The sequence below is a fragment of the Eschrichtius robustus genome, chromosome 16 (genome assembly GCF_028021215.1).
Source record: "Eschrichtius robustus isolate mEscRob2 chromosome 16, mEscRob2.pri, whole genome shotgun sequence".
Classification (NCBI taxonomy): domain Eukaryota; kingdom Metazoa; phylum Chordata; class Mammalia; order Artiodactyla; family Eschrichtiidae; genus Eschrichtius; species Eschrichtius robustus.
In genome coordinates, this window is record NC_090839.1 from 37,703,915 (window position 1) to 37,725,716 (window position 21,802).

The 21,802-nt window shown below is 36.3% G+C and overlaps 1 protein-coding gene across 5 annotated transcripts in view; it reads left to right on the forward strand.

Moving 5' to 3' along the window:
- PLCB1 (phospholipase C beta 1) overlaps positions 1–21,802 on the forward strand; it is a 694,419-nt gene that overhangs the window by 563,669 nt on the left and 108,948 nt on the right. For all 5 annotated transcript variants that reach the window (XM_068565592.1, XM_068565593.1, XM_068565595.1 and 2 more), the window contains 6 exons: positions 1,950–2,104; positions 5,034–5,198; positions 6,576–6,675; positions 7,489–7,593; positions 8,609–8,718; positions 20,746–20,878. In XM_068565592.1, coding sequence (XP_068421693.1) covers positions 1,950–2,104; positions 5,034–5,198; positions 6,576–6,675; positions 7,489–7,593; positions 8,609–8,718; positions 20,746–20,878 — 768 coding nt within the window. The remainder of the gene's footprint in view (positions 1–1,949; positions 2,105–5,033; positions 5,199–6,575; positions 6,676–7,488; positions 7,594–8,608; positions 8,719–20,745; positions 20,879–21,802) is intronic.

The following is a 21,802-nucleotide window of genomic DNA, read 5'->3' on the forward strand; positions in this document are numbered from 1 at the left end:
CCTTGCCAGTGGGATTCTTTTTCCAAGTGAATTTAGTTTAATTGTTATTATCTCCCCCACTGAAAAGAAAATGAGATTTTGATTAAACTCACATTAAATTTATATTAGTTTAATTGTTATGTTCCCCTCTCCCCCACTGGAAAAAATGAGATTTTGATTAAAATCCCATTAAGTTTATAAATTCATCTGAAGAAAACTGACAACTTCTAATTTTTAGTGTTTTTTTTTAATCACAGAAAATTATTATATCAAGTTTCTCAACAAAATCACTCGTCTTCATTAGAGGTATAGTTTCTTTAGATGAAATCCTTTTTTTAACATTACATTTTTCACAGATTGTTTCTGGATATTGATATTTGTATATTTATTTCATAAATAAATGTATTTTATAAATGATCATCTTCCTAAACTCATAATAGCCTATTTTGCCAGTAGATTTTATTGTTTTTTTCATATACACAATTATAATAATTTAATCACATCTACTTTTTCCCCCTTCTTAGTGCCTTGGACTGACCATTCTAAAATAATATTAAATAATAGTATTAAGAGTGGGCACTTCCTCTTCATCTTAACACTAATGGGAATTTCACATTGTGATACCAATGAGTAGATGCTGGCTGTGACTTTGAGACAGATAGTCTTTTACACACTAAAGGAATCTACACTTGCCTTAAGTGACAACAGTGTTTTAGGAATTTATGTTGAATATTATTAAATGTCTCTTTGACATCTATTGGGATGATCATATGTTCATTTCTTCTTTTGTGAGAAATGTGATAAATTATATTAATATATCTCCTAATATGTAAGTATCCTTTTGTTCCCAGGATAAATTCTACTTGTTTGTGTATTATTTTTTAGAACATATGTTTTGCTAATTAATTTTTTAGACTTTTGAAGTTAATTTTTTTTTTAAGTATGATAAGTCCATCATTTTCTTTTTTTGGTACTCTGTCCAATTTTGGTATCATAGTCATAATACCTTAAAAAATGAGAGATAAAATTTCACTTATTTTCCCTGCTCTAAAAATGGTTTGTTACATGGAACATTGGAATGATTCTACCATCACCTCTTTATTGTCCACCTAAATAGACTCAGATAACATGGAGGAAATTGACAGTTTCCCAGATTCCTTATGACTTGAAAGTATTTTTTTGTTTGTTAAGCTCTAGCAATTGCAACAAATGTAGACATTTATTTCATACATTGACTGAGTCTTAGCAAAACTTTGACCAGGAATCTTTGTCTATTAGAAACTAGTCAGTGTGTGATTAGATACTGGTAGTAAATAATCAAAGAAATGAACAATTTTAAAAGAAAATCTTTTTTCTTTCTTATAAATTAAAAAAAGAAGAATTTCACCACTTCACCACTGTTGGTGAAGTATGAAGAAGTCCATCCTCAAAAACATGGATTGGAGGTTTAAAGTGATTTAAACTTTCTAAAGGGCATCTTAGCGAGAATTATCAAAAAGCTTTTCCAATATGCATATTTTCTGACCTAGAAATTTCACTCCTAAGAACATCGTTAATGATGGCTTCAAAGATTTCATCACAACGATGTTCATCAAAACATTATACGTAATGATAAAAACTTGGAAGAGAGGGGGCTGTTATAAACCGTGTATTCAGATATATCTATTCAAAAGAAGTTTATACAGTTGTTAAAATTAAAGCAGACGAATATTTCATGAAATGGACATACTGCGTTTTCAAAATATATTTGAAGTAGAAAAACAGGATATATACCAACCTGTTGGCAGTGGTTTACCTCTGGATTTGGAGATGACAGCTCAATTTCTTTTTCTTGTCTGTATTTCCTAAGTTTCTATAATGATTAAATCTTTCTTTTTAAAGGAGGAACAAAAGTGGACTGTAATACAATCTTGCTTTCTTGCTCCGAGTATAAATACAGTCCCAATAAAGTTTGTGTTTTTGATATGCAGACCTGGCTATGCAAATAAACATGGGGATGTATGAATACAATGGGAAAAGTGGCTACAGACTGAAGCCAGAGTTCATGAGGAGACCTGACAAGCACTTTGATCCATTCACCGAAGGCATTGTGGATGGGATCGTGGCCAACACTTTATCTGTTAAGGTATGTGCTACCCTATCACACAACTGTACCCAGCAAAAGTCTTCAACATCACCTATTTTGTGTAAAGTAGTTCAGTCATGAAGAATTTAATTCCCAGCAAAGTCTTCACTTCTTTCTTACATTTTTTTCTTTAAGGACTAAATCTGAATTAGCAGTTTTCAAAAGCTACATGCATGAAGTAAAGGGACTAAGCCCCCCTTTTAATAGGATAAAAATCAGACCCAAAATTAATAAAACAAGTAGGTGAGATTTACCATGGCTTGTCCTTTCTTTTGGTGTAAAGATCCCATGGTGAAATTTACCACGAAAATTACTGACTTATATTGAAGAAATCTTCTGGTCTTTTTTTTCCCCCCATTAGTCCTAGGAAAATAGCCACACTGAGCAAAATTAGAGAAAAAAGTATTCTCTCAGTAAATTGTTAAATATTGAATAAAAGCTCTCAAGTTACCATAGCATGGCTTTTGAAAATCTATCAGCGTATTCAGGGATTTATAACATGTAGTAATTATATTAAATACAAGAATCATGTCATTAAGCATACATCTGACCCTCAAAAAATTAATTCCAAGTGATTTCTGCAGTCTTTGAAATTGATGTTACAGGAGATACAATTTTTTTTTTAGTTGTGAGAAAACATTTTTAATACTATGAATGGGAAATCATTTTTATAAAGAGCTTTTTATGTGAATCCTATAAGCCCGTGGTTGTTGTATTTAAGTTTCATTTACATTTTAAAGTTTCATTTCTTTTCTGTTTAACTGGATAAGTGCAGCACTAAGAAACATTTTTTAATCGGGCATAAATGCAATTTTCCAGTTGACCCTAAACTAAAGGCATATAAAAAACTGTGCAAAAAAAAACGCTCTGTCACAATTTCACTAATTTATATCTACCCTAATCTTGTTGAGCCCATTTTACTTTAAAATTTATGTCATTTACACCAACGATTAAAAATAAAATTGCAATGAAGTGTCTCACAATGATATCATTTGAAATTATTTCACACTGTATATCTGCAGAGTGAACTTGGCAGAATCAGAGCTTCAAGATTATATTTAGTTTAGGAAATTGTTTTCAGCAGAGGCTGTTTAATTCCTGTCAAGTTTAAGATAAACTCTTAAGTATCACACACTGATAAAATGTTATTTTTAGAATCCTTGTCAATTGTAGTTATAGTTGAGTCAACTTAAAAATATTTTGACAAAATAATAATCTTTTGTCCTTGTTTGTCAGCTCATCTTGTTTTATATGTTTGCTTGCATATTTATTTTTTCTTGACAATTCCACCATGACAATGTAAGCAATTATAAACAATGACATAGGGACAGGATTATAAACAATGACATAGAGAAGTTGAGGGGAAACAGTTGAGTCCCAGACAAGTGTACACTGCTGCTTGAGTACAGAATGGAGACAGTGTTCTGGAGATGTCAGTGTCCTCTGAATGGACAGGCCATGATGCATCAGAGACCTGCAGCTGAGTCCTGCCTTCAACATTACATCTGGAGCCAGGATGTGGCTCACTTCCGCCTAGTACTAACTTTGTTTTGAACCCCTGACATAGACTTTATTGTGCCAAAATGGACTTGTGAGCTCCAGTGGTGTTCCATCATCCTATTTTACTGATGAGAACATTGAAGCTCAGTGTCGTTAATTTAGTTAAGGACTCTGCTTTAATCAAAATCTTAAGTACACAACATCTTTGATGCATCTGAATTCCCATTGTGACTTGCTTAACTTGGAAGTTTCAAACATGTTGTAAAATGTCAGCTATGTTGTTCTTACGAAGAACCTGAAATTAAACAAAGAGATTGTTGCCTGCAGGTCTCATGCACCCAGGCAAAGAGAACATTCAGGAGAAATGAGTTGTCCCAGGGTAAATTCAGACAGCCTCTTCCTCATGGCTTTCTCTCTATCTTGTATGGCACCTCTGACCACCTTTGGCCTCACTCAGCCTCTGATGGCCATCCTCAGGCCACCATTGTGTCTCATTTCTGGCCCAGCCACAATCTTGGTAATTTTGTCCCCTTTCACCAACCAGAGGTCAGAAAGCGAAGGTCTGTCAACAAGACAAGCCAGATCAGATCTCCGGGTCTGCTCCATCAGCACTTGCTTTCTTGCTCCCCTCTCTGTTAAAGCAGAGGACACCTCAGAGTCTGAAAATTGGGATAGAAAAAGAGGCAGACGTGGGAGACATTTTATGAACATGTAATTTTAAAATCTCATTTAACTCCACAATATTCATTAATTTTATAGCTAGGCAAAGGATACCCACAACTGTGTGGATGGCTAACCAGGTGAGGTTAGGAGTGATGATAAATCGGGCTTAATGGTTTAAGGTCATTATTTGTTTTCATATTTTTTTATCATCATTGTGGCTTTTTATTTAAAGTGTAACAGCTTTGAGAATTGGAATAGCATGATGTTATAACCACTCTTTCAAGTTGAATTTTATGAGCAAGAGGAAGTTTTTTAAATGCTAAACTTTCTAGTGTGTTATGTTTTAAATTTGTACTCTTAAATGGCCTTTTAATTTCATTTACAATCATGCTAAAATGAGAATTTTTTTCTCTTATAACATTTTTAAGTATTAGAAGAACATTTATATTCAGATAAAGGCTCTACAGATCAATCTTTAACATTTAATAGATGTATCTCTCAAATGCAAAGGCGTAATCTCATCAAACTTTTGATACTTGTTCATTTATTTCCTCCTATAAAACTTTGTCTTATTAATTGACTTCTAACCTCAGCATTTTCAGTATTCCTCTACAAATTCTTTAAACGAAAAAGAAATCCCGTTTGTACTCTGGTTTCTATTTTATTTTGATTATGGTTCAACATTCACCATCAGCATTTGTACCTCCCTAAAGTATTCTATCATTGTTATTCATTTATCAAGAGTTCCTTTTTTATTACTTTCTAGATTATTTCAGGTCAGTTTCTCTCTGATAAGAAAGTCGGGACTTATGTGGAAGTGGATATGTTTGGTTTGCCTGTGGACACAAGGAGGAAGGCATTTAAGACAAAGACATCACAAGGAAATGCTGTAAATCCTGTCTGGGAAGAAGAACCCATTGTGTTCAAAAAGGTTGGTCTAGTGTCCTTAACATGAGATGTTACTGCATCTTCTAGGTGTTTTACACTGGGGAAAAAAGTAAAATGAGGAATTATGTGTTGCTTCATTTGGGAATTTACACATTAATAATGCAATAGCATTTTCAAAGCTATCTTAAAAACTATTCAAGCTTTCCATGAGTCACTTTTTTGGATTTTTCATAATTGCATTGTAAATCAATTAATTCTAGGATACATCATTTGGAAGGCCAGAATAACATATAAATTTAACTCATAGCCTCTCATAACACAAGTGATAAATGATATGTTTTCACTATAATTCAAATGAAGTAGAGTGGGAAGTAGAGAATAATATAGTAGCCAAGAGAAAGGAAGTCCATATTTCCTTTAAAAAGTATATTAATTAAACTCCATAGAATCTCCAGCCACTGGCACTGCTCTTTGTAGCTTGTCTGGAGTCTGTCTGATAGAGTTAAAATCTTTTATATTCAACTGGGCTTTCCCTCTGCCTTCACCAGAAAGCAAATCTTTTTCACACATGCTTCACACACAAAGGAAGATGCTAAGTCCAGTAGAAAGTAGAGTGGATACTTACCATACCCTTTGCTTTTATCTGGCCAAAATATCTACAAAGGCAGTCTTTTGTGGAGAGAATATCTATGGTAAAGGTCTCTGTGCTCCAGGGTTTTTTTAAATATGCTAATTGGATTTAATAATACTGTCTGCTTCATAGAGTTATTATAAGTATTCCCTAATACACTGAAAACATTTAGAAAATATCGAACACACTGAAAATAGTCAATAAATGTTAGTTTGTTTATGTTACCAAAGAAATAAATATTTAAGGATACAATTGGCCTCATGTTCTTGACATGGGATATGTGTACTCCATATGTTTTACACTGAGGGGAAAAAAAGTGAGCAATACTTTTGGCTAATTTGGGAATTTACAAATATATAAATCAATCCCATTCTGAAAGTTATCCTTGAAAGCTACTTTTTAATTTTTGCTTTTGCTCCAAAGTATAAAAGTAATTTGCTTTGAAAATATAATAGTGAATGCTCAAATGGTGATAAAACCACCAACTCTTTGTATTTAAACATAGAACTTTTGTCATTTCTACCTTGAGAATGTTCATGTCAAAAGAAAATGGTCTATTTGTTGATTCCTCATTTGGACAAGGTGATGAAACATAGATGAAGCCATATCTCTGGTAATCCTTCTCTTTTTGAAAATCTAAATTATAGACCAACAACTTAACTTTTTATCAATTTGCTCAGTAGAAACTTCTTGGATTTGGAAAAGTGGGGCCAGTTTAAATAATACCTTTCTAATTCTTTCTTGCAGTTGCTACTTCTTGTAACCACGTGTATTGTTAATGTCCTATAGGTAGTTCTTCCTTCTCTGGCCTGTTTGAGGATAGCAGTTTATGAAGAAGGAGGTAAATTTATTGGTCACCGAATCTTGCCAGTACAAGCAATTCGACCAGGTATGGATAGCGTGGTGAGAAACTTTTTATCAAAGTTGTCGAGAAAACCATCACTGCCTTACATGATTGTTAAAGAATGATCTAGGAAGCTATTTGCTGCTTTGGTGTTGTGTTACATAAAAAGGACTATAAATTTAAGTATTTAAATCTGGCAGTTTTATATTTTTGTGACATGCTATGATCAGTGGGCAAGTCAACTCTTGCCAGTTAATTATGTGTAACAAACTATCTGAAGATTCAGAGGCTTATAACAAGTGTTTTATCTTCATGCTCACAGGTCTGTGGTGTGGCGGGGTTGGGCATGTCTCAGCCATGTAGCTGTGCTTTAGGATCTGGGCTGGGCTTAGGTCTTCCCACATCTGCTCATTCAGGGGCCCCAGCTGAAGGAGCAGTGGCGCCCACAGACATCTCACGGCAGCCCAGTGGAATGCATAAGGGCACACCTGTTTCTGCAAGTGCATTTTAAGCCTCTGCTTGTACCACATCACTAACATCCCATTGTCCAAAGCAGGCTAAGCCCCAAGTCAAGAAATCACATACAAGAGATAAATTTGGACCAATAATTCAATGTATGACATACGGTTTCAAATTCTCTCTTGTGGGGATAAACATGGTGAAAAGAAAAAAATCAGCATCAACATTGTTTTCCTGTCTGATGAGAAAAATAGTACCTTACCACTCAAAACCATATGATTAAAATGAGAAAGAAGTGAGCTGTTTGTCACCCAAAGTCACCTAAAATAAACACACATGTCAAATAGATGTTCCTGTGTTACAAGAAAATATGATGCACGGTATGATGTCACCCTCCAGGCTATCACTACATCTGTCTGAGGAATGAAAGGAACCAGCCTCTGATGCTGCCAGCTCTCTTTGTCTACATAGAGGTGAAGGACTATGTCCCAGATACATATGCAGGTAAACAACCTAACAACTCAAAAGGATATTTCCATCTGGGGTCATCCATATTTTTGAGACTTAGTGGAAAGCAAAGTGGACCAAACAAAAGCAGGAGATTCTGGCCTCAGAATTACCTCTATGTTTGTATGCATGTTTAGAGGTAAATTGATCAAGCCTTTGTGAATAAATTTTAGTTTAATTTAAGTCCCCATAAAGTATTGACCATTTTTATCCATTGGGTAATATTATTCTCATGGGCCCAGTACTTTCTAACCAATGCTACCTGATACTATACAGTCTATCTAGGCCTGTGCAATGAATTTGCCTTCAGCCAGTTTTAGAACCCTGATCCTTTCCATGGGTGAAATCCTAAATTAGAGGAATTAACTTATGATGATGTCAACCAGGAATCATAAATTTAAATGCTTATACTGTCAAGTGGCCTGAGTGCAAGATACGGGGGAGTGGTGGAGACTCTGGCAATCTTGGAGCACATGCCCCATCCAAAGATGGCAGTCATAACTCACTCCAGCTAGACAGTATCATGTACAAATGAGACCCATATTGCCAAGTCATTGAGTTTTTCAACAGTTTGGAAAGCAGTCTTTTTATGTGAAATGTCTCCATTATGAAACACCATTTGGCCCAAATAAGACAGGTGTGTGGGTCATTGCTGGAATGGATGAAACAGTCAAAAATAAACTATAAAATTTGGAGTATTGAGGCATCCTGAGTTGGAGCTTGTCCAGTTTGGCTCGCAGAGATGACCTCCTTTGAGTTCTCTCTTCCTGAGGGTTCAGCAAAGGGTCCTCACTCTTGTCCATTTCCAAAATGTTGGATGGATAAGTAGATAGTCATATGAGTAGATGGAAGGATGGAAGATGGATGGTGAATCAGTAAATGGATAGGTAAGTAAATAGATGATGAACAAATGCATGGATGGATGGGTGATTGAATGGATGGATGGATTGATGGATGGTGGATAATCAATATCTCCAGGACCTTGGATCTAAAATGTCTCTTCCCTATTTAGATGTGATTGAAGCTTTGTCAAATCCAATCCGATATGTGAATCTGATGGAGCAGAGAGCTAAACAACTGGCAGCTTTGACGCTGGAAGATGAAGAAGAAGTAAAGAAAGAGGTGAGAGGGTGTTCTAGTTTTGGGCACAGCGTGAAGCATGATTACCACATCTCGTTGCTGGCTTTGCCTACATAACATCACCCCTCAGGAGAAGAAAAGAGCACATTGGAAAACCACTTTGATGGAGTTCAGCCTCATCTCCCAAAACATCTATATGATACCCTGAATTTTTCGTATTTCATTCTCTTTTGGCATTCTGTGGCCACCATCAGCACCTTATTTTGTGACCACATTAAACAGTACACATCTTGCTGTTTCAGAGGAAAGTTTCTAGATAATTTCATGTTGATTAAAGGTGAATAAGGCACTTAAAAAAGAAGATGATCATCAAGTTATTTGGTATTTTCTTTTGTCTTTAATTTAAAGTACAGGGTTTTCAAAGTGCTTTTGTGATTTCTTACAATACATAAGGTACTTAACACAGTGCCTGGTGTGTAGTGTGAGCTATAAAGTCATTACTATTATTACTGTATATTTATGTATTATAATACATATTCCCAAAATAATTGGTGTATTATTCTAAATTAGTTGTCAATATGCAAAGAATAATTAAGGAAGGGTCTAGAAATATTAGAAGTTTAAAAATATGAAGCCTCTGTGTAGACTGAAATAGAATTTAATGATTATTGGAGATGACAGCAATATTACAAATAGTGATAGAAACTAGCTATTTTCATATTTCATTTGAATATTCAGAGGATAAATTCAGGGAAGCAGATGAGAAAAATGAAGAGTTATCAGTATAGAAAAAAAACCTTGAAAATTGTTTGGGTAACTATAACTAATAGCAAGTCCGTTAAAGTTGACATTATTTATTAAATCATCTTTTTCTTATTCCAAAAGAGTAAAGAAAACTAGACTTATCATAGAAAATTTTTAAAATAAAAATGAGAAAAGAAAATCCCAAATAATTCACCTATAATCCAAACACCCAAGCCACCCAGAGATAACACTGTAAATATGGGGTATATATGTAGCTCATCTTTTTATGCACAATTAGTACTTTTTCATAAAATGGGATAATATTCACAATCTGTGTTTTAACCTTTTATTTTCACTTAATGCAAACATTTTGCACGTCTTAAATATTCTTCTACGACATGACTTTTAATAACTTCATAATCTTCTATCATACATATGTACATAATTTATTTTTCCAATCTCCTATTGTTGGATATTTTGAATGCTTCACTATTTTAAACAGATCTTCAGTGAACATCACGTAAATATGTTTTTGAGCACATTTATGATTATTTCCTTGTTTTTTGTATAGAATTTTAGAAATTTTTGATCTAAGATGTTGAGTTAATTGAACATGAGAGAAAATGAAATGTAAAAAAGAAAACTATTTAACATCAGAGTAAAATTTTCTGGGCTCTTATTTACACTGCAGGCATCATATCCTATAGAACCAATAAATACATATCATCCTCTCTGATGAAATTTAAAGTTAGACTGGAAAGTTTTATAAATAATGCTTTCTGTTGTATTTAGTATTATAGGGAAATTTTACACTGCTGGAAAATTATGCCTAATGGTAGACATGAATTTACTTCCAAATTAAGAGTTTGGGATTAACAGATACACACTATTATATACAAAATAGATAATCAACAAGGACCTACTGTATAGCCCAGAGAATTCAATATCTTGTAACAACCTATAATGGAAAAGAATCTGAAAAAGAATATATATATACATATACATATATATGTATAACTGAATCACTTTGCTGTACACCTGAAACTAACACAACATTGTAAATCAACTATACTTCAATTTTTTTTTTTTAAAAAAAAAAGCTATTTGGGGAGAATGTAATACTAATGGTTATAAAAATACAGAAGTAGAATTTTAGGTCAACATTATTTTTGTTTCTCCTCTAAAAATGATGGTCATAAGGATTTTCAGTAATGCTGATTAAACTCAAAGAATATTTGAACATTTTCAATTTTAGAAATAATTTTAGAGGCACTGAATCACATAGATTCCATATGGCAATAGAGAAAATGCAATTTTTTCCTTTGAAATGTCTAAACCCTTAACTGACCTCATTTTTAAAGCTTGAGAAAAAAATCATTTGCCCTTACCATGTAATGCTGGGAGAGGAAAGTCATTTAACACCTTTGAACACAAGTATGCCCTTTATCTTGCCTTGTAATAATGTAAGTTTGTTTGAATGAGGCCACTGAAAATAAGTAACTGTGGTTTTCTCAAAAGGAAATTCTATCTAGGACATGGCAGGCACTGGAGACACTATTTTAGCAGCAAAGACTTTTTTAGTATAATCCTTTTAACTTGGTAGTTATAAAGGTCATTTCTATTTGAAAATGAAAGACTTCGTTGGACTACAAAATATTCCCAGAATTGAAACAGTCTAATAAATTATCTTCATAGAGTACTTTGCAAACCAAATAAGTAGGAAAGTTGAAAATTCCCCCATGCTTTGAACAGCAGACGTTTGTTTCAGATCATGTGATATAGATAGATAGATAGATAGATAGATGATAGATAGATAGATAGATAGGTAGATAGAATTACAAATATATATATAATTCCAGTATATAATTGTAAGTTAAGGGGTAACAGAGATTTGAGTTGCTGGATTTATTTTGTCTCTTTTAAAGTCACAATTCAGGATGATGTGTTAGTAAAGTCATAGAAGGTTGCCTAATCTGAATCATAACAAAGGCTTTATAATATTTATAGTTATTTCTCTAAATAAAATATTGTATAAAAATTTAAAAACATAATAAACAAAGAAACAAAAAGCCCTCTCAGTAATCTTGCAGAGAGCGTTAACATTTTGGTGTATGTCCTTCTAGCATGTTTTCTATGTATATATATTTTTCTTTACAAAAGTTCTTAATTAAAAAAAAAATGTTCCACACCCCTAATAGTTTAATGTGGTTAATAGAGATGACTAATGAGACATCAGTAACATTTTTATTTTTTTTTTAAAATACACCTCTGAAGAGAATAAAGTAAATATCCAATGTATTGACTGCAAAATATTATGTGATATTCCAAATGCAATATTTGAACATGACTTGTTTTTAGCACGTCAAGGAGTGCAGAAACATTTTACTGAGTGCTTACAATGTACCTGGCACCATTCTGAGCCTTTTAATGTTTATTAACACGTTAGGTCCTAAAACATCCATATTTCTTAACGACTATTTTTATTGCCATTTAACAGTTGAAGAAACTGAGGCACTGAGAGATTCTGTTCCTTGTCCAGTGCCACACAACTACTAAGGAGCAGAGCTGGGATTGAAATCCAAGCAATCTAGCTCCAGAACTCATGTTCCACACCAACACTTCTAGAATTTTAATGTGCAGACCAAGGCATCGTAATAACATGCTGATCCCATCTAATAACATGGGTCTGGGCTAGGGCCTGAGGCTCAGCATCTCTGACCAGCCCCAGGTGATGGGATAACACTGTCCCAGGGTCCACACCTTGAGTAGCAAGGGTCTACACTACACCACATCGCACTACCTCAATAACAAAACTGTAATTTTCTACTAACCTTTAATAAGGACTAGCCCTTTTTCATCTTTCTGTCCGCTGTAGCAGGTCACCTGGATGACTGACCACAGAATATAAGACCTTTACTTTAAATAATAATCCTTTGAATTGAATTTTATATTGAATCAAATGTCAAGATTTCTCCCTTTAAATCACTGGATATTATTAGAACTTGTTCTTCAGTAAGTTAGGTTTATATATGTGGGGTCTATTCGGCTAGTTTGTACACTGCCTGCTGTCCCTCTATCACCTGTGTGTTCATGATACAAGTGAAGGTGTGTGAGTGGTCTTCACATCCTTTTGATGTTGAAAAGAGAAAGCTGTTTGGTAGTATTCAAATTTCATTTATTCCAAGAGGCCTACTTTTTTAAGTTGTCAGATTCATATGCTCTTATAAGTGAGCTGAAATTTATCTAAAATAATTTATTTCCTAATTCTGTGTATGGCACTGTGGGCATCTTCAATGGGATTTGATTATTTGAAAAGAAAAAGATCCTATGGTATGGTATGAACTTTACCAGTAGGATAATCCAACAGCAAAAAATCCAAGGTGGTGCTCTCAAAAAGTTAGAGTGTTTAAACTTAATAAGGCCTTGGGTGTCGTTTAAATTTTCCAAGATGGGAGCTTGACGCTTTACCAAGAACTTGGCACTAAAATCAAAGATGAGGTTTAGTGGTCATTTTGGATTCTCTTCCTCCTCAAATAATGATTTAGCAAAATACCAACTTACATAAAAGAGAGACAGATATTAGAGGTAGTTGGGGAGGTGGCAGGGGTTATACTTTGGCTTGTAAAAAAGCTCTAAGTCCTGGGGGTGTAATGTACAGCATGGTGACTATAGTTAATAATACCGTATGTATACTTGAAAGTTTCCAAGAGAGTAGGGCTTAAAAGGTCTCATCACAAGAAAAAGTTTGTAACTATATGTGGTGATGGATGTTAACTAGACTTATTGTGGTGATCATTTCATAATATATACAATATGGAGTCATTACGTTGTACATCTGAAACTAATATAATGTTATATGTCAATTATACCTCAAAAAAACTCTGTACTTAGAAAAATACATACACTAAATAAATGTTTCTTGATAATGATGGTGATAGTCCCATAGTTTGATAAAAAAATATTAAGAAATTTTCTCTTTTAATATTTTTAAATTATAGATCAAGGACCATTTCACTCTAACTTTTCACTTGCATGTGTATAAAAATATGCCACATATATCACAGAAGTAATGTCATGTCATTTTTAAGAAAATTTTTATGGAGTCACATGAATTTATTTTCTGCAAAGACTCAGAAGTGTAGTATTCCAGGTTTAAGTCAAATACATATGTGCTATGATCTAAAATAAAAATTAGAAAGAAAAGAAAAAAAAAATACCACCTTACAGAAACAATAGTCTCTCACCATCCCTGAACTTTAAAGCATCCAATAAAATAGGAAGAGAAAGTTTGCCTTTTAGGTAATGGCCTTCAGATAATGACCCTGTCCCTTTCATTTCTACACAGTTTTGGAGTTGACAAGGCACTTTGATTGGATACCCTGGGTAAAACTGGGCCTTAACTAGGACAAACATATAGTCCCCGTTTTTAAAAGAGGGAACAGTTGCTTATAATGATAGAGTGACTTGCTTAGTATCAATGGCCAATAAATGGAGGAACCAGGGTCTTTTTAAATGAGATCTCAAGAGAAGACCATATATTCACTTGAGTTAAAACTACTCAATGAAACAGTTCAATTCCACTGCTTTTACAAACCTCCTCCATAACAATTTTTAAAATTTCAATGGATTCTAACGAGGGGCTTTGGGTTCATCTGCCTAAAACAGCGATGAATCCAGAATCCATGCCATGACCAATACCGTAGGGATTATAAAAGCATGACTAAATGACAAAGTTTTTCACTCTGCTTTAGAGCAAGGTTTCTCAAATTTTAATGTGCATACGGATCACCCAGGGATCTTGTTTCAATGCAGATTCAGATTTAATCGGTCTGGAGCAGGGCACAATATTCTGCATTTCTGACAAGATTCCAGGTGGTGCTGACGCTGCTGGGCTGGACCATATTTTGAGTAGCAAAGCTCTCGGATTTTAGTATGTATCGGGATCACCTGGATGGCTCCTAAAAGCACAGATTGCTGGGCCCAACCCCAGAGTTTCTGGTTCAGTAGGTGTGAGGTGGACCAAGAACTGGCATTTCTAACAAGTCTGTAGGGATGCTAACGCTGCTGGTCCAGGGACCACACATTGAGAACCAATGCTTTGGAGCCCTACATCTCTCTCTCACAAGCACCTGGCTCTCCCCACATGGAACTGAAAAGCCATTAATTCCATCCACTCTAAAATGTCAGCTCAATCTCAGGAACCTGGGAAGAGCTACAGGAGAAACTCTCCTTGGGGAATTGTCCAGAATCTGTTCTGTGAGTGATTGATGATTGTCTTTGACAAATGATTTGCTTAGTTAATATAAAAGATACATTTCCAAAAGATGAATGTGAAGGGTGTTTGGCCCATGTTTTCTTTAAAGGAGGAATCCTTGATTTCTGCCTAACCCAAAGAATTCATTTCTTCTGATTTCTTTGGAGACTGTATCAAAATATTTCCAACAAATTAAAGCTGGTAGGAATGGTAACATATGCAACACAAAATAGTCAGCAGAGCTATGCCCTGTCACCCTTTAATCTCTTTCTAAATAAGCTGTTGCAATTATGAACTAAATGCAGATTCTCTAGCCACAGACACAGAAAGAGCAGCATCTTCATATTTTTCACCCATTGATTCATTCATTCAAAAAAATTTTTTAACATAACATTTAGATGGTTCTTTAGCTTCAGGATTTTGTCACTGATACTACATCTATTGATTATACATGAGGAGGAAACAAACTGTGGATGTCTTCATGCATTCATTTAATAAAAGTTTTTTTTAACACGCTGCATCAGTCACCATGCTGGGCAATATAGAGATATAATGATGAGAAAAATCAGATGCTCTCATAGTCCTTAAAGTCTGGAGAAAGACTGTAATAAAAATTTACACATATGCATGTAACTTGCAGCTGTCACTAAGGCTTCAACAAAGAGATACCATGTGAATGCTGATGATTTCTTTGTATGATGACATATATGATGACAAAAACTGAAGTCAACAGATGAATTTATTCAGCTCCTTAAAGCTGTCTTTTGCTTTAACTCACTTTGGTAAACTCTTAAAAATATCAGAGTTTTGTCATAATTTATTATAAAATTTTTCAAACATACACAAATGTTGAAAAAGAACACCCGTATATCAATCACTTGGATTCCACAATTCCAATTTTGATGCATTTTCTTTATCACATATATATCCATCTATAAATCCCTCTATCCTTTCATTATTGCAACTGATTTTTGATGCATTTCAAAGTAGGCTGCAAATATTAGCATACTTCATCCCTCAATGCTTCAGAACACATACATCAAGATATAGTTTTTAGAAATGTTCTGAAATTTTTAGAAATGTGGGGTAGATATATTATCTAATTTCATTCAGGTAATATAAATTTAAGGTACCAATTGTACATGTGTTTAAGCAAGCTCTTTCTTAAGGGAAAGGCTAGTTTTGATGAAACCACATCCACTGCCCACATTTGTCCTGAGTGGACTGAATTTCTGCATGATGAAATTATGAGTCTTGCCCTCAGTATTCTGGAAACACTGATGACCTTGACCTTGCCCTCACCCATCTAGTATCTGAGTCAAGATGCTGTCATCCTAACCACTATCTGGAAGGGACTGTACTTTGTAGATGACTCAGGCAGGACACTGACACCTCCAATAGCTCAGTCAACACATTCTGGTGTTTGGAAGACCCTTAACTTACCATCTTAACCACCCCACTAAATTCCCCAAATTTGAGTTCTCTCTTGCTTCATCATCAGATCCAAATTTTCAGTGCCTGGGATAGAAATCTTTTCAACTAGTATACCAAATGGCATCTCCTCCTTCTCTAAAACTTGTAAAAATGGCCTTTCCAGTTATACTTTTACTGATCCACTTGTGTTATATTTTAAGGCCATTCTGTTTATTTTTGATATAGGAAGGATATAAGTATTATTTTTAATAAAATCTTGGCTTTAAAAAGTCCACTGTTTCATGTTTTGAAGGAAAAATAGTGTAATGCTTTCATTTGGCCACTGGAGGGCAGTGACCTACTTCTGCTGTAGTTGATTTTTCTCTACCCAGCTAAGCAAAACTTGGTGCAAGTGAAATATCAATTTCTGAACCTTCTTTCCTTGAAATTTGTTTAACTGGATCCCAAGAGTCTCACCATTAAATCGAGAAAACTGATATTTCTAGTTCTTTTGTTTCTATTGTAATTTCCAGTGCAATGCGAAAGAATTTCAGGCTTATTTCATTCAAGCGCATAAAAAAGAATATTTGGACAAAGACTGGGGAGAAATCAAGTCACAAGTGTTGACTTCCACTGATGCTTGTGAGTGGGGCAAGAAATTTGTTTTTTGCATTTCATCTCACATATCCACAGAGTGGGACTTATTCGACCTTTCAGTGATGATATCAAAAATTTAATTTTTAATACCTGAATGCCTTTTTTTTTTTTTTTTTCTGAATGCCTTTTTAGTGCAACGGAGTAAGCTCTTTGAGAATGGTCTTTACATTTATACATTTCTGTATCTCCGCAGTAACGTAAGTTACTATTGTGGTTCCTTAAGTTGCTATTATCATAGAATACAGGGTGAACTAGTGCAGTAGAAAAATTCAGACTTTAAACTATGACATATATTCAAACACCAGTCGCACCCTTAACGGTGTGGCTTCTAGCAAGTCTTTAGTAAAGACTTTAATAACGCCTCTGACTTCTTTGCTGTATAATGGAGTTGAGCGGCTGCCTTCGCTGTCTGGCTGAGACGAAGCTGGCGTGTGTAACGGTGTCTGGCACACGGTGATCTACAGCTGCTTCTATGGTCAGTCTCCAATAGGGAACTGCCAGTTCAAATCTGTATATACTGCCCTCCGCTAGCAACATATTTTAAGCAACAGTGCGATATATTTGCAACTATAGATTCTCACTAAATTAATAAAATCTGTTTCCAGAAAATCCTAAGAGGTCCCTGACAAGGGTCAGTCTACACAAGGAGCCGCAAATTCCTTAGCCCAGCATTCAGGGTCCTCCTTACCCGCTCTCTTCTCTCCACCTTTCCTGGGTCCCTGGGGCGAGGAGGTGGGGGGCGGGGCGGGGCGGGGCTGCAGACCAGTTGGCCCCGCCCACTGCGTTTCCTGCAGTGGCTCTGGGTACATTGTTGACTGACACAATCCCGGAAATACAGGCAAACTCTCTCCTCTGAGCAGAGGGTACAGATGGGCAGCTTCTGGGCCACGTGCGCTCTGAAGATGTGCTTTGTTTGGCCTCTCAGTGGTTTTAAATTGGGAGATATCACACCAAAAAGTCAGTTTCCCAGCTTTCCTCGCAGCCTAGGCAATAATTGGCTGGAATTCAGTCGCCCCTCCCAGGAGCTCCCCCTCCAGGTCTGGGCACAGCCTCGCTTTGCCTTGTTGCGTGAAATCTAGTCCGTTTCGCTCATTTCCATCGTTTCTACTGACTGCCTGTTACTGTACAGTGCCAAGGGTGCCCCCGTACCCCCCAGGGTTATGTGGTGCCGTCCACCCTGCCTGGAGGCATCCCCAGGACCCCTGGACCAAGCACTTCTCCAAAGCTTACCTCAAATCCAGCACCGAACCTTGGTGATCTCTTGATCCTCAGTTGTAACTACAAAGTGTTTTCCAGTGTGTTTCCTCAACATTTATCTATTTTTTTAAAAATGTCTTTGAAGTCATACATTATATCAGTTTCTGGAATGTAAGGGCTTTGTCTTACATACCCTTGATAAGCAGAGCTTCTATTTCCTGCATCTTGATTCAAGTTAATGATTGAACTCGATTTCCCAAGGGCACACAGCCCCATGGAATGCCTGCAAACCTGATACAGACAAAATAAGCTTGCTGGGTTCATTTTGAATACACCTCCAGCCTGAGACCCCCAGGGCACTACACCTAGTTGCCAAAAAGAAGCTACGCAGTATTGCCTTCATGGAAGCCGGCTTTCCATCACCTCCATTCTTTCCTCCATCAAAATTTTCTTCTTCCCTATCCTCTTCCAGAGGGCTAATTTCAGCCAGCTCTCACACTGGGAAGAATCTGATTCATCCCCACCTGTTTCCAGAAACCTGCCTGGATATAAAAAATGGGCAAGATCAGCCGCCCATGGAACAAGAGCACCTTCTGTCCCTGTTTTCCCGGCAGCTGAGTTTGGTGACCATGGGCACCCCCTATGGCTGGGAGGCTGGGAAGTTTTACCCCCACTGTATTCAAGCCAGAGGACCAAGGCCAATGGATAACTTTGCTAATGACCCAGTGCTCTATCCAGCACTCCCTTTACTTCAATCTCTCCTGTTCAATGTAAATGCATTTCCTTTATGAATTGTGTGGTCAAACATCTATGATAGTTCAGTCTTCTCAGGTATCTCCTGCAAACCCAAATGCCTACAGGACTGAGACAGGTAAAGTCTAAATGAGTCAAAGGGTAGTGTCCTTAAAGAGTCAGAAACCCCTCCGTTCTCATCCAGAGCGGGAATGCAGGCCCAGTGTTGCCCAATCTGATTTTTCAACTGAAGCAAGAGATCCATTTTATTAATGTAAAATCTCCTTATTTTTAAAATCTGGCAGCATTAGGTGAACATTTCGATGCACTCCATTTGGACCCTAAGCCTCCAGTTTGCAATCTCTTGCTGAACAAAATATATGCAATCCCTCCCCTTGGCATAATGATTCTAGGGAGACTTTTCCTGATGGATGTAACTGAACAACACAAACATACCAGAACTTCCCCATTCGAAGTAGCCATTTTTCAGAAGACAGAGTTCTGCATCGTGAGTTCTACAGGCTGCCAAGGTCACTGGCCTAGGTTCCTTACCCCCCACTCCGCCCCCTTCCCTGCCACTGACCCCAGGCTCATCCCTTACATCTCAATGCCATCAGCTCTGAGCAGAGCAGGCTGTGGTAGGTAAACAGGGATTGTTTGTTGAATCAAAATAAGTTCTGCCATCACCAAAAGAAGTGTTGGAACTTATGTTTTAAAGATGCTTTGGGGGGACAGATTAAAAGCCACTTGTGACAATGTGTCATTATTTTCATTCTCATCTTACATTTTCTAAAAATGTTATCATAAGGCAATCTGCTGTCTGTAATTACATAACAAAATGTCACAACATTGAGCTCCAAATGACTCTTGGCCATTTCCTAATATATTTTTTTTTTAATGTACAACAAAGTAGAGCATTGGGAGAGCCTCATTGTCAGTAAAATCTGCCTTGGACTCAGAAGGCAATTCTGAGACAAGAGTTGCAGAACCCTGAAAAGCATCGCTAAAATGGTATATAATTATTGAGGCAATTATTTTATAAAGATCGACATTTACTCATCAAACATTAAATGTTTGCTCTGCACAGGGCATAGCAGACTAGCTGCTGGAGGGAATGGAGTAGAGATTTCATAAGTTTTAATGTATCTTATTATTATTTATTGGTAGTATTATACAAGCTTAAATGTTTTATCTATTTATATAACATGCACAAATTTACTCTGTGCCAGGAATTATTCTAAGCACTTTATGAATAGTAACTTATTTGATCCTCTAAACAACCTTACAATATAGATAATATTATGATCCCCAGTACATATATATCCCCATCTATAAAGATGAGGAAAGTGAGGGACAGACAGTTAAGTGACTTGCCCAATATCACAATACTAATAAGTGGCAGGGCCAGAATTTGAACCCAGGTAAGTCTGGCTCCAAAGTCGATGTTTATAACCAGTGTATCAATTAACTACTGCTGCATAACAAACAATCCCCCAACTTAGTGGCTTACAGCATCAACTACTTATTATTGTTCATGAGTCATTTGGTCAGCTGAGCAGTTCTGTTGATCTGGACCAGGTTCAGCTAATCTTAGGTGGGCTCACTTAAGTGTACATTGTCAGCTCAGGGCTGGCTGGTCCAGGACATCCTTGTCTACATGACTTAGCTCTCCTCCATGTGGGCTCTCATCCTCCATGGCTATAGCAGGGGTCTGAGAAAGAGAAGAAACATTTGCAAATGGCTTTTCAATCCACTGCTTACATCAAGTTTGCTACTTTCTCATTTGACCAAAGCAAATCACATGCTCAGGTCCAGAGTCAGTGCTGGAGGACACGTCCAAGAGCAGTGGGCATAGAAAAGCGTAAATATCAGGGCCTTTAATACAATTAACTGGCCAAAATCATGGTTCAATACCATGCTGTTTTTACCTTGCTTTCCGCACAGTTTCAGATGTGATATTTCAGAGTCCAAATGAGTTGTGAAAATGCTATCAGATGTAGCTTTGTGGGTTTAGGAAGGTCACAAAATAACCATAAGAAGTGTGAAAAATTAAAGGATGTTTATGATTTTAGGCTGATCCTGGGGAAACACAGTCAGAAGCTCCAAGTGAAGCCAGGACAACTCCAGCAGAAAACGGGATGAATCACACTACATCCCTGACACCCAAACCACCCTCCCAGGCTCTCCACAACCAACCAGCTCCAGGTAAACACTCTGATGAGAGAGCTGTGCTACATGACTAGGAGCCTCTAGTTTATATGTACCACTGAAAGAGGTAGCATGATTGACTTAGCGAAAACATCACATGGGCAAAAATGCATGGACTTAGGAGATGCTCCAGAAATGTGTGATGAGGGAATGAATGAGGGAAGGAAGGAACGAACGAAGGAAGGCCAAGAGACTCATAAGTGCTCATCTGGCTCTGCTGACAATTTATGAAGCCACAACAAAATATCACCCAGATTTCCCATGTCTTTATTTAGTGATGGATTATGGTCCATCTGCTGGCAGGGTGTGTGAAGGGTTCTTCAAGCACCTTATATGCAGCTATGCTTTAGAAGCACATTCTTAGTTCTACCTTACTAAGTTACGTTTCTGCCAAGAATTCCTTCGCATCTTTCTCCACTTCCTTTCACCAATTTTAAGCGCCTATCATGTGCTGAGCACGCTGCTAAATGCTTCACGTGGATTATCTCGTTTAACTCTTAAACCAGGCTTCTGAGAGTCGATTCTACCACTGCCCCCATGGTGCAGATGAATAAATTGCAGTTTTGAAATGACAAGGTACTTCTTGAAGGCCAAGTCGCTAATGAAGAGTGAAGGCAAGACTGACACCAGTTCTCCACGATCCTAAAATTCTTCCCTTTAGCTTCTATGCTCCTACTGAGACTACTTAAGAAAGGAGGTTGTTGAGATTAATAGTAATAAGGAGATAACCTGTGTATAAAAAGAAGTGATATTTTCAAATGAAGTGTTTATATGCCAAATACAAACATTTAGTGTGTTTCTAGAATATGAATAATTAATTTAAATAGTGAATATAACCTTGTGCTTTTGAGAGTAAAAGAGAATTTAGCATTTTAGCATTTTATTTTTTTACCTGAGTGCTTTGGAATCATTTGACTTACA